At 60.7% G+C, this 13,810-nt stretch overlaps 1 protein-coding gene across 2 annotated transcripts in view; it reads left to right on the top strand.

Annotated features, from left to right (window-relative positions):
- The window catches only part of CASZ1 (castor zinc finger 1), a 154,931-nt gene that overhangs the window by 123,492 nt on the left and 17,629 nt on the right, over nt 1–13,810 (top strand). For both annotated transcript variants that reach the window (XM_081489423.1, XM_081489424.1), the window contains 6 exons: nt 4,175–4,663; nt 7,612–8,446; nt 9,822–9,890; nt 11,496–11,586; nt 12,342–12,506; nt 13,452–13,624. In XM_081489423.1, the coding sequence (XP_081345549.1) occupies nt 4,175–4,663; nt 7,612–8,446; nt 9,822–9,890; nt 11,496–11,586; nt 12,342–12,506; nt 13,452–13,624 (1,822 nt within the window). The remainder of the gene's footprint in view (nt 1–4,174; nt 4,664–7,611; nt 8,447–9,821; nt 9,891–11,495; nt 11,587–12,341; nt 12,507–13,451; nt 13,625–13,810) is intronic.

Raw genomic sequence — 13,810 nt, 5'->3', positions numbered from 1 at the left:
CTGCTTTTTCATCCGGAAATGGACAGGACGATGGCCGTGCTGGGATGGGGGTGGGTGTGTCACTGAGGCTCTGAGTTGTTACCCAGTGCTGTCCACAGAGCAGGGGAGGTGCTCAGAAGGTGCCAGCTACCATATTGCTCTAGGCTGTGCGGGCCAGGGCAGCCACCAGAGTGGCCTAGCGGTGCCCGTGGCCCCTGAGCCACCTGGCAGCAGACAGGCTGGCCCCCTGGACCACCCCCACTGGAGGGGACGGGTGCCTGGCCCCTGCCTTGCCACTTCTTGATATACAGCGGGCATTAGGCCGCCCAAAGGGGACACTGCATCCTTAGGAAGAAATATGTCCTCATTTTTCTTAAACACCGTTTCCACTGAGTGAAATGTTTAGAAGGGACGCGCAGGGAGAACTTTATTTCCTACCAGGGAGTTCAGAGCCACCAGGCAGAGCCCATAAAGCACCCGGAGCCTGGTAGCTGACAGTCCGCCCGGCCCCAAAACACATTACTCACCAATGGGGAGGGGCTGCCAGGCCTGCCAGCCCCTGGGGACTAGCCCCCACACCCCCCACCCCCAGGCAGGACGGGTGACTCTGAGACCCGGTCGTGGGCATCGGGCACTGGAGCCTCCGGTCCCCTTGAGCCCAGGCTGCCCAGGGCTAGGGAGGACCTGGCCCTAACGGGGCAAAGAGGTGGAACCAATCCAGCCCCTCCTCAGTCCCCAGGGATCAGGGCTGAGGGGCCCAGGTGCAGCTAGAGGAGCCCCCTCCCTCCCCCAGAGCTGGCAGGAGCCCTGGCCTTCCCCAGCCTGTGGAGGGAGTGATGCGGTTCCTGCCATAACGGGCCCTTCTCCCGAGGCCCTCCCTTCATTCGATTTCTGAAGCTGGCTGATTTGCATATTTATAAATATCAGTAAATTATTTATTGTAGCAATCTGCTGCACCATTTTACCCATCACAGTTAACACTTTAGGGGGCTCCGTGTATGGGAACCGGGAGTGGGGGTGAGGAGGAGATGGGCAGGAGTGGAGAGGAGCCCTCTCGGGGTGGCCTGGGACTTCCTGGAGCCTCTGGAGCCGCCACGGGGACGTGGTGGCAGGCCTGAACCTGCACCCCAGCTTTCGTGTGCTCGGGTTCTGGAGTGTCTTCATGGCTCCAGGGTCAGCTTCCTCCTCTGTCAAATGGGATGACGGCAGTACCTGCCTCACGGGGTCGTGGTGAGACACCATGAACTAATGCCTGACAGGTAGGAGGACAGGCCAGTTCTTGCCCCTCCCTTTCTCCACCCTGAGCAGGAACCCCTCACCTTGGAGACAGAGCTGCCTGCAGGGGGCTTGTTGAGTTTGGAGCCCCTGAAGGGGGGGCTCAGGCTCTGGGAGCCAGGGAGGGGCCATTTGTTGCCCACAGCCCGGCCCTCCAGCCTCTCCTGTCCCCAAAGCCAGCAACCTCTTCTGACCCAGGTGTGGTTTCCTGGTCTAGGGATCTCATGCCCAGAGGTGGCACCACACTTGCCTGTTTGTCCCCTCTCAGAGCTCAGCTGCCTTTTCCCAGATGCTTGACTGTCAGGACCTGTGCGTGGCACAGACAGGTACCCTGTCACCTTAGTCCTGCAACCCTTTCATTGGGAGAAAGCTCACTCAGAACCCAGAGCTTAGCGAGGGGCAGAGCCAGGCCCTGAACTCAAGACTGTCTGCCCCAGAGGCCAGGCCACACCTGGGTGCAGTGCTGCCTCCCAGGGCTCACCCTGGCCCATCCAGCGTCCCTGGGGCCAGAGGTTGCAGGCTGGGAGGCGCCCTGGGCTCGTTGCCCACAGGGAGATATCGGCCTGCTCCTTTCCCCCAGGCCTAGCTGGGCCCACTGCAGCTGCCCTGCTCCTTGCCTCCTCTCTGGAGCCGGGCCTTGGGTTAGTGGCACGGGAGTCCCAGCGCCTTCCCACCCTCCAGCCCAAGCCGGCCTCCTGGGCAGTATTGTTCCCAGAGGAAGTTTCCAGTGTAAATAGAGCAGCGGGCAGGCTGGTGGCGGGAAGGAGATGAAAGGGGCAGTGACAGGGCCGGGGACGGATGGCTTCCTCCCATTGAGGCCCGGCCACGGCGTTTATATTTTAGGGAAGAAAGTCAGGGGAATGTTTACATGGACAGGAGCCTGGGGTCAGACCATGAAGGGGGTAGTCTGCAGGTCCCAGGGTCCTGAAGGAGGGGGAGAGGAGAAAGCCCCACGGGGTGGGCCGGAAGGCGGGCAGGCAGGCAACTTGAACCTCAACTCTTACACACACACACACACACCCCTCTACTCACAGCCCCAGACTCACGCGTGTGCACTTATGAGAAAGGCCAGCTTTTGCCTCCTGCCCTGCACCCCAGGCCCACATGCCTTCCCCGCGTCCACCCCTGGGAGCAGCGGGAGTCAGAGGGAGGGCAGCATCTGGAAGGCAGGTGGGCTGGGGCAGAGCAGCAGCTGGAGGGCAGGTGTCGGGGGGTGGGGGGTGGGGTGGGCGGAGCCAAGGGGCCTGTAGGCGGAGGGTGGGCCCCCCAGCACACAGCTGCAGCACAGCTGGTGGGGGCCCACGAGGGACTGAGCCAGGCACACGGCCGGCATCGGGAGAGGGTGGGCAGGACTGGGTGGGCCCAAGTGCCAGGAGGCTCCAGGATGGGCGGGGGCGCAGGGACGCGGTGTAACCAGCAGCAAGTGCAGCCCTGGGAGCTTCTGCTTCCCTCTTCCTTGGGATAAATATTTATAGATTCATTTGCCGTCTGCCATACACACTTGGCTGCTTACCTCCTGGTAAAAATAGAGCAGGCTCCCCTACTCCCACCCTCCTCTACAAGGGCCAGGGGCAGAGGAGCCTAGGTGCGGCCTGCCCCCCATAGGCCTGCTTGAGGAAGCCTGGTGTCGCGGAGCCTGGTGGCTGGCCTGGAGGTCGTATGAGGTGGCATGATGAGGGGCCCCATCAATGAGCCTTGAGAAAGAGCCCACGATGATGCTTGGAGACTTTGGTGTGGGCAGTGCAGACTTGGAGATGTGGACAAACATGCGTAGAGTGGGCATCCGGCTAGGGCGAAGGTGGGGCCCGGAAGAGCCAGGGCCGCAGGACTGGGAGAACTGGGCGGCTGGCTTCAAGACAAGGACCTGGGGCTGCCGGGCATTATCTGTACTGGGGGGTGACCATCTGTGTGCGCAAGCCAAGTCTGCCTACAGATGAGGTCCTGGCCCAGACGTGCCCACCTCTGTCTGAGTCAGCCTCTCAGTGGGCTCCAGGCGTGTGTTTCTAGCCTCTTGATCCATTACAGTGACGCCCCTTCTGACTGTGGACGTGGGAGCGGAGTCCCTCCCCGGCTTAGCCTTTTGAGCTGGGTGGAGACGCGGCCATGCCCATCCCCTGGGAGCCCTGCCTTCTAGAGGCTTCGATGGGGCCCCCTGTGCACAAAGGGAGTGTGAGCCACGACTATGTCTGCCATGGCCACCGCCCCACCCCTGGCGCTGCCGTGTAGGAGTTCACTGAATGGATGTGTGGACAGACCGATGGACCGATATACAAATAAACAGGTGTAGGTGTGTCAGCTTTGGTTGGCATTTGTGGCAGGTCCCAGCTGTATGGGGGTGGTCTTGCCATTCCCCCCCAAGACCCTGGGTGCCCTGCTTAGTGGCCAGGAGAGAGGTGGCCAGTGCCCGGGCAGCCTACTTACAGTTCCAGGCCGTTTACATTGCGCTATCATGTTCAGCGGTGAGGCACTAGAACGGCAGCTTCTGAGCATTCTGCTGGGGATCTGACGAATCCCAATCTATTCCCACTTCTCAGATCTTGAAAGTGGGCTTCGTGAGGCCAGCCAGGCCCCCCAGGGATGCAGGAGCTGGCCGAGGCAGAGTGACATCCTGAGGCACAGCTGGCCTGGCTCCCGGGGCCAGACGCGGGGAGGAAGTGCTTCCAGGAGCCAGGGCTCAGAAGAAGACTGCTCCTGTGCGTGAAGTCATTTGTTCACTCATTCGTTCATTTACAAGATATTTCTGAACCACGTAGTCCACGCCAGGCTCTGAGAATAGAACCCACAGTCTAGTGAGGGGACAGACATGCCATGGTCTCAGGGCAGTGGGGTCGAACGTGACTGGGGAGACCTCTGGCTTGGGGGACGTGGGGCTGTTGAGGTGGGTGGCGGTGCCTCTGACCCCTCTCTTCCATCCCCACAGCTGAAGGCACCCGGTGCACCGACCCGCCTGCAGGCAAGCCCGCGATGGCGGCCAAGCGCAAAGGCGGCCTGAAGCTCAATGCCATCTGCGCCAAGCTAAGCCGCCAGGTGGTGGTGGAGAAGGGCGGGGAGGCTGGTGCCCACGCTGAAGGCAGCCCACTGCGGCTCCGGGACAAAGAGCGCAGCGGCCCCGAGTCCGGGGTGGCCCGGACCCCCCGCAGCGAAGAAGACAAGAGGCGGGCAGTGATTGAGAAGTGGGTCAACGGGGAGTACAGTGAGGAGCCGGTGCCCGCACCCGTGCTGGGGCGGATCACCCGGGAGGGCCTGGAGCTGCCACCCGAGGGTGTCTACATGGTCCAGCCCCAGGGCTGCAGCGACGAGGAGGACCACGGCGAAGAGCCCCCCAAGGACGGCAGTGTCCTGGAGGAGAAGGACTCGGATGGGGCAGCCTCCAAGGATGACGGTGGCCCCAGTGCCAAGCAGGCTTCAGGTGGGTATCTAAGCCTGGATGGGACAGAACCCCACGAGGAGGAGGAGTGGTGTGGCTACAGAGCACGCCCTCTTCCCTCACTCTTGCTCCAAGTAGTGACCCCTCTTTTGGGCCCACAGAGGACTCCTGAGCGGGTGGAGGCTGGGCCCAAGGTCATGGCTGGAATGGAGGAGATGAGTCGGGCAGAGGTCGGGGGGGTGCGGTGTGCAGCAGGAGTGAGAAGGGAAGGGCCTGAGAAAGCAGCTTTCCAGAGTGTGAGCATGGCTGTGATGGGCTGCCGAACACACAGTGGGTCTTCAGGAGGACAAGTGAATGGGTGGACAGGCGGATGGATGGATGGATGGATGGATAGTGTGTGGGTAGATGGCTCGCCACAAGTACCTGCTTGGGAAGGAGCCTGGATATGCAGGGAGGGACAGCCGGCCAGCAGATCCCATTGTACCCACCTGCCCCGGACACGGTCCCCTGGCTGACCTCTCTCCCACAAGACAGCTAAGGCCTGGCTCTTCTGGGATCCGCATGTCCTTAGATGCAGAGCAGCCCTGAGCTCCTTCTGCTCTGCAGAGGGAGGACCTCAGTTCTGGATGGGAGGGGGCCCAGCCGGGGCCGGAACTTGGGGCCCGGGCTCTCTTCTCAGCTCCCCAGCCTCCTTACAGCAGGCGCCTGGCGTTCCGAGCCTCCCCTTCCCCTGCAGCGAGGGGCGCATCTCCTCCCTGTGCGGGGAGCCCTGCGCAGCCACATAATTATGCATATAAGATATAAACAGAGCTGTTTAATTATCCTTCGCCACATCAGTGACAGAGTAATTAACAAACATTGCAAGATCAATGAGGAAAAGTGTGACCTTCAGTTTCCTCTGATAGGAAAAGCCCTTGCCGTTCCCATACACAAGGTGACTGCGCTGGGCCTGAGGAGCGGGGAAGGACAGGGACCAGGGCCACTGTCCCTTCAGCGCCCCAGTTCCTCCCGGGGGAGTGGCGAGCCGGCACAGCAGGGGGCAGGGCTGGAAACTGCTGGTGGCCTCATGGCTCCAGGCCTCGCCCCCTCGGGTTTGGGATAGCAGCATAGCAGCGGGGCGGCTGCGTGACGCCAGGCAGCCTGCTCAGCCTGGGCCCTGAAGCTGGGCAGCCGGAGTCCAAGCTGCCCACCGTGGCCTTGGGAATGCAGGCCTCTGGGCTGCCCCTGGGACCCCTGCCTGGCCCCCTCCCTGCTCTAAGCCGTCTGCCCTTCAAAGCCTTCTGATTCTCTGCCATATATAGCGAGGGCTCAGCTGCCTCCAGCTATTTTTAGCCCCTTTCCCTGGTCCCTGAGCCACTGAATCTAGCATCCAGAGCCCACCCCTCCCAGGCTGGGTCCCCCACCCCAAGTGGCTTGAGGTCAGGACGGCAGCCCACCAGCCAGCCGGCCCAAGAGGACAGCCATCTGTCGGTTCCTGGAGTCACTCTGCCCACCTTGGGGGCCAGGTGCTGTCCATGACTGTTCTGTCTTCACCCGGAGGGCCCCAGACCCCACAGAACTGCCCTCCTCCCCTCCTCCCAGGAGCGCAGAGGCTCTGTCTACATGCTGCTAGGTTTTCTCTTGTGCCGGAGCCCAGACTGGCTCTCAGACCACCTCCCAGTGGGGTTGGGGGTGGGAGGAGAGCCCGCTGCTGGGTTCTGGCCACACCTTTCCTTGGCCATGCTGTTAGGACCTCCAGCCTGGGGTCCTGCTGCTCTGTGTGCCCGGGTGTGCAGGCTCAGACAGGAGTAGAGAGAACACACACGTCCTCTGGGGCCCGATGAGTCTCACCCATCTGAGTGTCCCCACCCCTGACTCGGGGCGGGGTATAGCAGGTGGTTGGTGTTAGCAAGTGTCTGCACAGAAAGGCGCGTCCTGGGGAAGAGGGGGTCCCACAGGCCTGCAATGGTAGCACATTGTGTGTGGAAGGGGGTTCATCTCCAGGGAACAGCCCCAGGCCAAATGGGACTGTCTTGGGAAGCTGGATGTAGAGTTTGAGGTGGTCTGGGTACACATGTATGTGTGTCTGGGAAGGTCACTGGGACGTGAGCTTGTGAGAGTGTGTGTGCATGCACAGCCCCATGAGGAGGTGGCTGAGGGGGGACTCCCCATGTTCCCTGCCGTGGACACTGGAGTGAGAGATGCGGACCATCAGCCGCTGTGTCTCCGGCCCTGACTCTCCTCGGGGTGGCCCACCCTTGTGCATGAACACAAGTGACCAGAGGGTGGCAGGGAGGTTTGTAGGCCTCCCCGCATCATAAGTCTTGGCTGGGGTGGGGCCCTGAAGGAGTCTGAGCAACACATCATCAGACTCTCTGCCCCCTCGGTCCTGTTTTCTGGGGCCGTTAGCAACCGGGGGTGCCGGAAGGGGCCAAAAGGACAGCAGGTTCTGAGGAGGCTTGGGGCAAGCCCCTTGTCCTCCTCCCGGGGATCAGGGGTCTGTGTGTCCATTTGTGGGGGGAGGGAGGGCCCTCCAGGCCAGCTCTGCCGGTCCCACCCCTGACCAGTCCCCAGGGGTCCTCCTGACTGCCCAGCCACTGGCTCACAGCCCTACCTGTCCCCAGCCCCCATTCCCACCCCCACCCCGGAGGCAGGTTGAGATCTGGCCTTACTTCCAGTAAAATGACTTCTCTTTCATATTAGGCCAAGGCGAGAGAGCGGAGACATTTATGAAACTTTGTTTAATGTACTGAAAAGCCATCGGCCAGAACATTTAGGAAATTGATTTTCCTGGCATTGATGAACTCGTTTTATTTTACCCCAGTATTAATTACTTTTTTTTTAAACAAATTAATTTAAGAGTCGTAAAACCTAACAAGTGAGCCAAATGTCCATAGATCATGTCCTGCTCCGCCCCCTCCCCAGGCCGGCCCCCTCCCTCTCTGGGGGTAGCCTGTCCCTTGGCTACCCTGCTCCCTCCCAGAGGTGACAGCCCCTCTCCTCTCCCATAGGAGAGGCCTCTTCGCTGCGGGACTATGCGGCCTCCACCATGACCGAGTTCCTTGGCATGTTTGGCTATGACGACCAGAACACGAGAGACGAGCTGGCCAGGAAGATCAGCTTTGAGAAGCTGCACGCGGGCTCCACCCCCGAGGCGGCCACCTCCTCCGTGCTGCCCGCCTCCGAGGACGCCCTCAGCAAGCGAGCGCGGTTCTCCAAGTACGAGGAGTACATCCGCAAGCTCAAGGCCGGCGAGCAGCTGTCCTGGCCGACCCACAGCACCACAGCCGAGGGGCGGGTGGGCAAGGAGGCACTGGGCCCCCTGCCCGGCCTGCGGCTTCCCAGTAGCACCGCGCATCTGGAGACCAAGGCCACCATCCTGCCCCTGCCCTCGCACAGCAGCGTCCCCATGCAGGGCCTGGTGGCCCGCGCCTCCAAGTATGACTTCTTCATTCAGAAACTGAAGACGGGCGAGAACCTGCGGCCCCAGAACGGGAGCGCCTACAAGAAGCCGTCCAAGTACGACCTGGAGAATGTCAAGTACTTGCACCTCTTCAAACCCGGGGAGGGCAGCCCCGACATGGGCGGGGCCATCGCCTTCAAGACGGGCAAGGTGGGGCGCCCCTCCAAGTACGACGTCCGGGCCATCCAGAAGCCTGGCCCCGCCAAGGTTCCGCCCACCCCCAGCCTGGCTCCCGCACCCCTCACCAGCGTGCCCACCGCTCCCAGCGCCCCTGGGCCAGGCCCTGAGCCATCTGCCTCCCTGCCTTTCAACACTCCCGAGTACCTGAAGTCAACCTTCTCCAAAACAGACTCCATCACCACGGGGACCGTCTCCACTGTCAAGTAAGGCGCGCGCCACCCTCACTGCCAGCCCTGAGTCCAGCACTGGGGTGACCCAGAGACCCTCTTTCTGCTCACACTTGTGGACACACGCACCCACACCTTATGCACATCCACCATGCACCCAGATTCTCACACATGTACTTACACACACACACACACACACATTGCCTACATAATCACTCACACCCAGTTCATGGACCCACACACTACACATCTTGCTGTGTGCACACACACTCACACACCACATACAGGCAAACCTTGTTTGCGCTTCGGAGATGTTGTGTGTTTTTGCACACTGAAGGTTTGTAGCAGCCCTGCGTTGTCAGCTGATGGTTAGCACTTTTTAGCAGTAAAGCATTTTTTAATTAAGACATATGCATGGTTTTTTCAGACATAATGCTATTGCACACTTAATGGACTACAGTATGGCGTAAGCATACCTTTTCTGTACTCTGGGAAACCAAAAAAACTCACGTGACTCGCTTTATTGTAACCGTCATTTGATCGCGGTGGTCTGGAAGCGAACCTGCATTATCTCCAAGGTCTGCCTGTGCTTCTGTGCACTTGCTCACCTGCTGACACACTTGCCACAGAGTACTGTAACCCCATCTGCCCACAACAGGCTTTCTCTGCCTGCCACCGTGAGGGCCAGCTGCGGGCTTATGGTTGACTGGGAAAGCCCTACTCTGGGTTGGGGGTTCTGGGCTAAAAGCTGGTGGCCTTGGCTCCTGAATTCAGAGCCTGAGCCGTGTGAATGGCAGCAGGAGACGGCAGGAGGCTGGGGCGGGCGGACCCAGCGCTAAGCCCTTGGCAGTGGTAAAATGACTGATGGATCCATGTGTGGGGCTGAGAATACCTTTCCCCACAGCCATCCCTCTTGGGGGAGGGTCCGGAAACCTGAGAGCAGATCTAGAGAGCCGCCCTCAGCGTGGGGGGTGGCGGGGGGCTTTTCCGACCCCTCAGCCACACTTGCTTGGTGCTGCTCTTTCCCTTTCCCCTGGGGTCTTCCCCAGTGGTCCCTGGTACCCCTCTTCAGCCAGCAGTGTCCTGACCCCCCTGTGTGCAAGAGGGGCCAGGCCCCAGCTTCCCAGGCTTCTTGAGGGTTGGACTCTAGGTCAGACCCATGTTTAGAGTGGAGCCCTCCAGCCCTTCCAGCTTGAGACAGCCTAGCCCTTGCCAAAGGTGGGCCAACTGAACCCAGCTGTGCTAGTTTTCTGACAAAGGGCTTTTCCCGTCCCACCTCAAGTGCCAAGGACAATACAGAGCAAGGGAGAGAAGGGTCAGGACCCCAGGGCAGGGAGCTGCCCCCAGACTCGCCTGGGGCAGGTGGCCGCCTCGTCCACTCATCAGCTGTGCCCTGTGTGTCTCTCACCAGGAACGGATTGCCCACAGATAAACCAGCTGTCACTGAAGATGTAAACATTTACCAGAAATATATTGCCAGGTAGGCCCCTGGAGAGGAGACTGCCCTGGAGAGGTGGGTGGGGCAGGAATGCTGGGGACCGTGGGACCGCATGCCCATCTGACCGCTAGTATCAGCTGCCTGCTGTCTCCCCAACCCCACACACTCCTGCGTCCAGACTCCCTCCAGGGACTGCCCGCTGCCCCATCTCAGAGCCTCCGCCCCCTTCATGGGGTCCAGACCACACACAGGCCCTTAAGCAGCTTGTATCCCAGGCAGGACTCGGGTACCCGAAAGGGCCCACTAGCAGGGCCCGGCCACAGGTGAGCACAGGGCCTCCCTCCACAGCTCATCCAGAGCCTTGTGGAGGGGGCAGGGAGGGCAATGCAAGCCACTGTGGAACAGTAAGGGGATGAGAAGGGGTGTGGGCAGGTGGCCCCAGTGTGCAATCCCCGCCCCCCACCCTGGGCTAGACCTTGACCCTCACCACCAGAGTCCAGGCCTGCCCCTTTACTTCCTTAAGGCAGCGGGCTTGGCAGGTGAAGAAATTTCACCTCATCAGATTCCCCAGCTCAGGCCCCTGGCGGGCAGTGCCTGGTGGGGCAGCACCTGGCCGGGCCAGGCTCTGGCAGCTGTCTTTCTGCTGATCTCCGTCCCTCTCTGTATCTCCCTCCTGTCTCTCCTTGTCTTTTCAGCTTTGCTGTGCTCTCTTTATTATTATTATTATCATTATTATTAGTGCCTCAGCAGATGTCTCTTTTGGCAGCTTCAGCTTAAATGTTTATTCGCAAGTGGTTCTCCCCATTACACAGGGCTTCCCCTCACTCACTCCATGGTGGGACAGGCAAGCGCCCACCACCTTGTCCACAGTTGTCACAGTGTGTTCTCCTGGGGTGGTCATCATTCAGGCTGCAAGATCCCACACTCTGGCAGTGCTGGACCCCGGCAAAGGCCCAGGGCACTCTGGACCGCAGGCAGTGGTGGCTAGGCAGCTAGTAGGGGCTCCGGGCTGGGGAGTTGGCTAGAGAACATGCTCCCTACCACAGGAAGCCAAACAGATGCTGGGCTTTAAAAATTCATCACTTTGGACTGTTTCAAGTGTCGGGAAAACCCAGGACAGAGGGAGCCCTTTAACACTTCTCAGTCACCGAGCCCTGGGCTGGCCCAACTGGGGTCCCCAGCACCCGACCCGGTGCTGGGTGGAGAGTGGGAGGGCAGCACCTGCAGAAACAGCATCTGGCCCCCTTGGGGCTCATGCCTTCCCCCCCTCATCCCATCCCATCCCGGGCCTCTTCCCCTGACCCTGCTCTGGCTTCTGCCTTGGCCCCACTTCCTCCCCCCAGCGTTGGTGCCAGGCCTCTGTGGCCCCCCCGCCCCGCCCCAGCATTCCCTCTTGGGGCAGGTAAGGCTCAGTCTGCAGCTCAGTGGGTCTGGGATTCCCAGCGCCCCCGTCACTCTCCTTGGCCTTCTCAGCCTCTGCTTCACGGACACAGGGGCCACCTCTTCCCCTCCAGATCTCTACCCAGGGCCCCCACACCCCAGCAGAAGTCCTCTGGAGCACAGGCACAGACTCTTCTCAGCCACAGAGGCTGAGGACCCTGGAGCTGATATCCAGAGAGGCCTGAGCCCGCCCCCTCTTCCCTGCAGGTTCTCAGGCAGCCAGCACTGTGGCCACATCCACTGCGCCTACCAGTACCGCGAGCACTACCACTGCCTCGACCCCGAGTGCAACTACCAGGTATGTCCCGTGGGCACACGTCCTGCTCCTGCAGGCTGGCACAGCAGCAGAGGAGCCTTCTGGAAGCAGGACAGGGTTGCTGGGTTCTGCTTGGGCCACCTGAACTTGACTTGGGCAGGAAGAGAGGCCAGAAAAATTCCCAGCCTATCCATATTCCCAGATTGCTGCCCACAGGCATCTGATGGGGTCTGGAGCCCTCTGCCTCCCCAGTAATAATTATTCTTGTTCCCATGCACTGAGTCCACCATGCGCCAAGGACTGCTCAGACAGCCTGCGTACTGTGTCTAGTCAGTTCTTCCCAGTGTCCTCATGAGGCTAGTACTACTGCCCCATTTTACAGATGATTATGTTGAGGTTCAGATAGACTGTCCCTTATGTTCAAAGCTCATCCTCTGGTGAGTACAGAGCAAGCGAACGAGAGGGGAATGCAGGCGGTCTGTCTCACCAGGGAGCCCAGCCTGGCAGAGCCCATCAGTGACACTAGACAAAATGAGTTGTCACCTGTCAGAGGCCTTAGCTGAAAGGCCTGGCCCCATTCATCTTCTCTACTTCTGGGCCTGATGATGGAGAGACATGGGGAAGGTCAGGGAAGGGTCTGTGGTTCTGGAACCTTCAAAATGATTCCCTCCCAAGTCCAGGGTGCTGGCCTTGGGGCAGTCTGGGCTGCCTCAACCCAAATAGAGTTCTTTGTAAGGAGGACTGGAGGGCCCTAGGGCCAGGCATGGCCTCTGGCCCATCAGGCCCTCTCCCGGCAGAGGTTCACGAGCAAGCAGGACGTGATCCGGCACTACAATATGCACAAGAAGCGGGACAACTCCCTGCAGCACGGCTTCATGCGCTTCAGCCCGCTGGATGACTGCAGCGTCTACTACCACGGCTGCCACCTCAATGGGAAGAGCACCCACTACCACTGCATGCAGGTGCCCCGCCCCCGCCCTCGACCCCACCCTTCCCCGGAGGCTGGCCTGCCCAGGGCGGGGCGCCTCCCTTTCCCCTTTCCCGGGGCTGGACGGTCAGAGGAGAGGGTCTCCGGGGCTCAGGCTCGGGCAGTGCCCGGTGGACCGGGGTGGGGCCTTCCCCATGGCCATACTTGGTGCGGGTGCAATTCAGCGAGCTGTTTATACAGACCGACATTTTTCAGGCTTTAACACCAAGAGCAGCATTGCAAATGGTTCCTGAGGAGGTTTTTGTTTAATTCTTTGTTTTAATGCCACACAGAGTCTGGGCTTTTTCAAGGTGTCAGGTCCAGGGGGAGCGACTTTGGGTTGCAAATAGCAGCCGCCGCACCTCCCCCGATATTTGTCAGGGGGTTGTTATGGCCTCTGTGAAACAACCTGGGCCAGGAGGAGAGGGGGGCTCGCTCTCTGGGCTCTGAGATGGTGCAGACACTGGCACGGCCCAGCCCTCAAGAGTGTTCGGATTCCACTGGTTTTTACTCAATATGGCAACGCTGCCTGCCTTGGCCCAGCTCGGGTGGGGTAGGGAGGGCCCAGTGCCAGGAACTGTCCGCCAAGCAAGTCCCTGGGCTAAAGGTGACCGCCAGCCCCTGGGTCCAGCCCTGCTCACTCAGGGGGCTTCAGAGGTAGAGCCACAGATTGGGGACCCAAAAGCCACCTCCCGCAGCACAGGACTCCCACGCCTGTGTGGGGAGGTGTCCCAGGCTCTCTGAATACAGCCTGCGCCCAGCACAGACTAGGCCCTGGGGGCCTGAGGGGTCATCCTTCATTAACTGCAGTCCCACTAGTTGGATGTTGACTGGAGCCGAAGCTTCCCTACCCGGGTCAACTGCACCTAGAGGAACAGCCTCTCTGAGCTCGCTGGGGTGCCCGGCTCGGCTCCCCTGACTGCTGTTCTGGCCCCCGCAGGTGGGCTGTAACAAGGTGTACACGAGCACGTCAGACGTGATGACCCATGAGAACTTCCATAAGAAGAATACCCAGCTCATCAACGACGGCTTCCAACGCTTCCGTGCCACTGAGGACTGCGGCACGGCCGACTGCCAGTTCTATGGGCAGAAGACCACGCACTTCCACTGCAGGTGAGCGGAGGCGGCTGGGGAGGCTCCTGGCCTGAGGAGGGCTGGAAAGCATGGCCCCAGGTCCCTGGGTGGCTCGGAGCCCTGCCTCCTCAGGGCAGTAGGAACAGGAGCCAAGGGCTGCTCAGAGGCCCTGCCTGAGCGTCCAGCCTGGTCTTCCACCCCGAGGCCCATCCCTCCCAGGGCCAC

This window comes from Giraffa tippelskirchi, chromosome 5 (assembly GCF_054371585.1).
Source record: "Giraffa tippelskirchi isolate mGirTip1 chromosome 5, T2T-mGirTip1v1.2.pri, whole genome shotgun sequence".
Classification (NCBI taxonomy): Eukaryota; Metazoa; Chordata; class Mammalia; order Artiodactyla; family Giraffidae; genus Giraffa; species Giraffa tippelskirchi.
The sequence above is the reverse complement of the archived record's forward strand: the minus strand, read 5'-3'. Positions and strand labels throughout refer to the sequence as shown.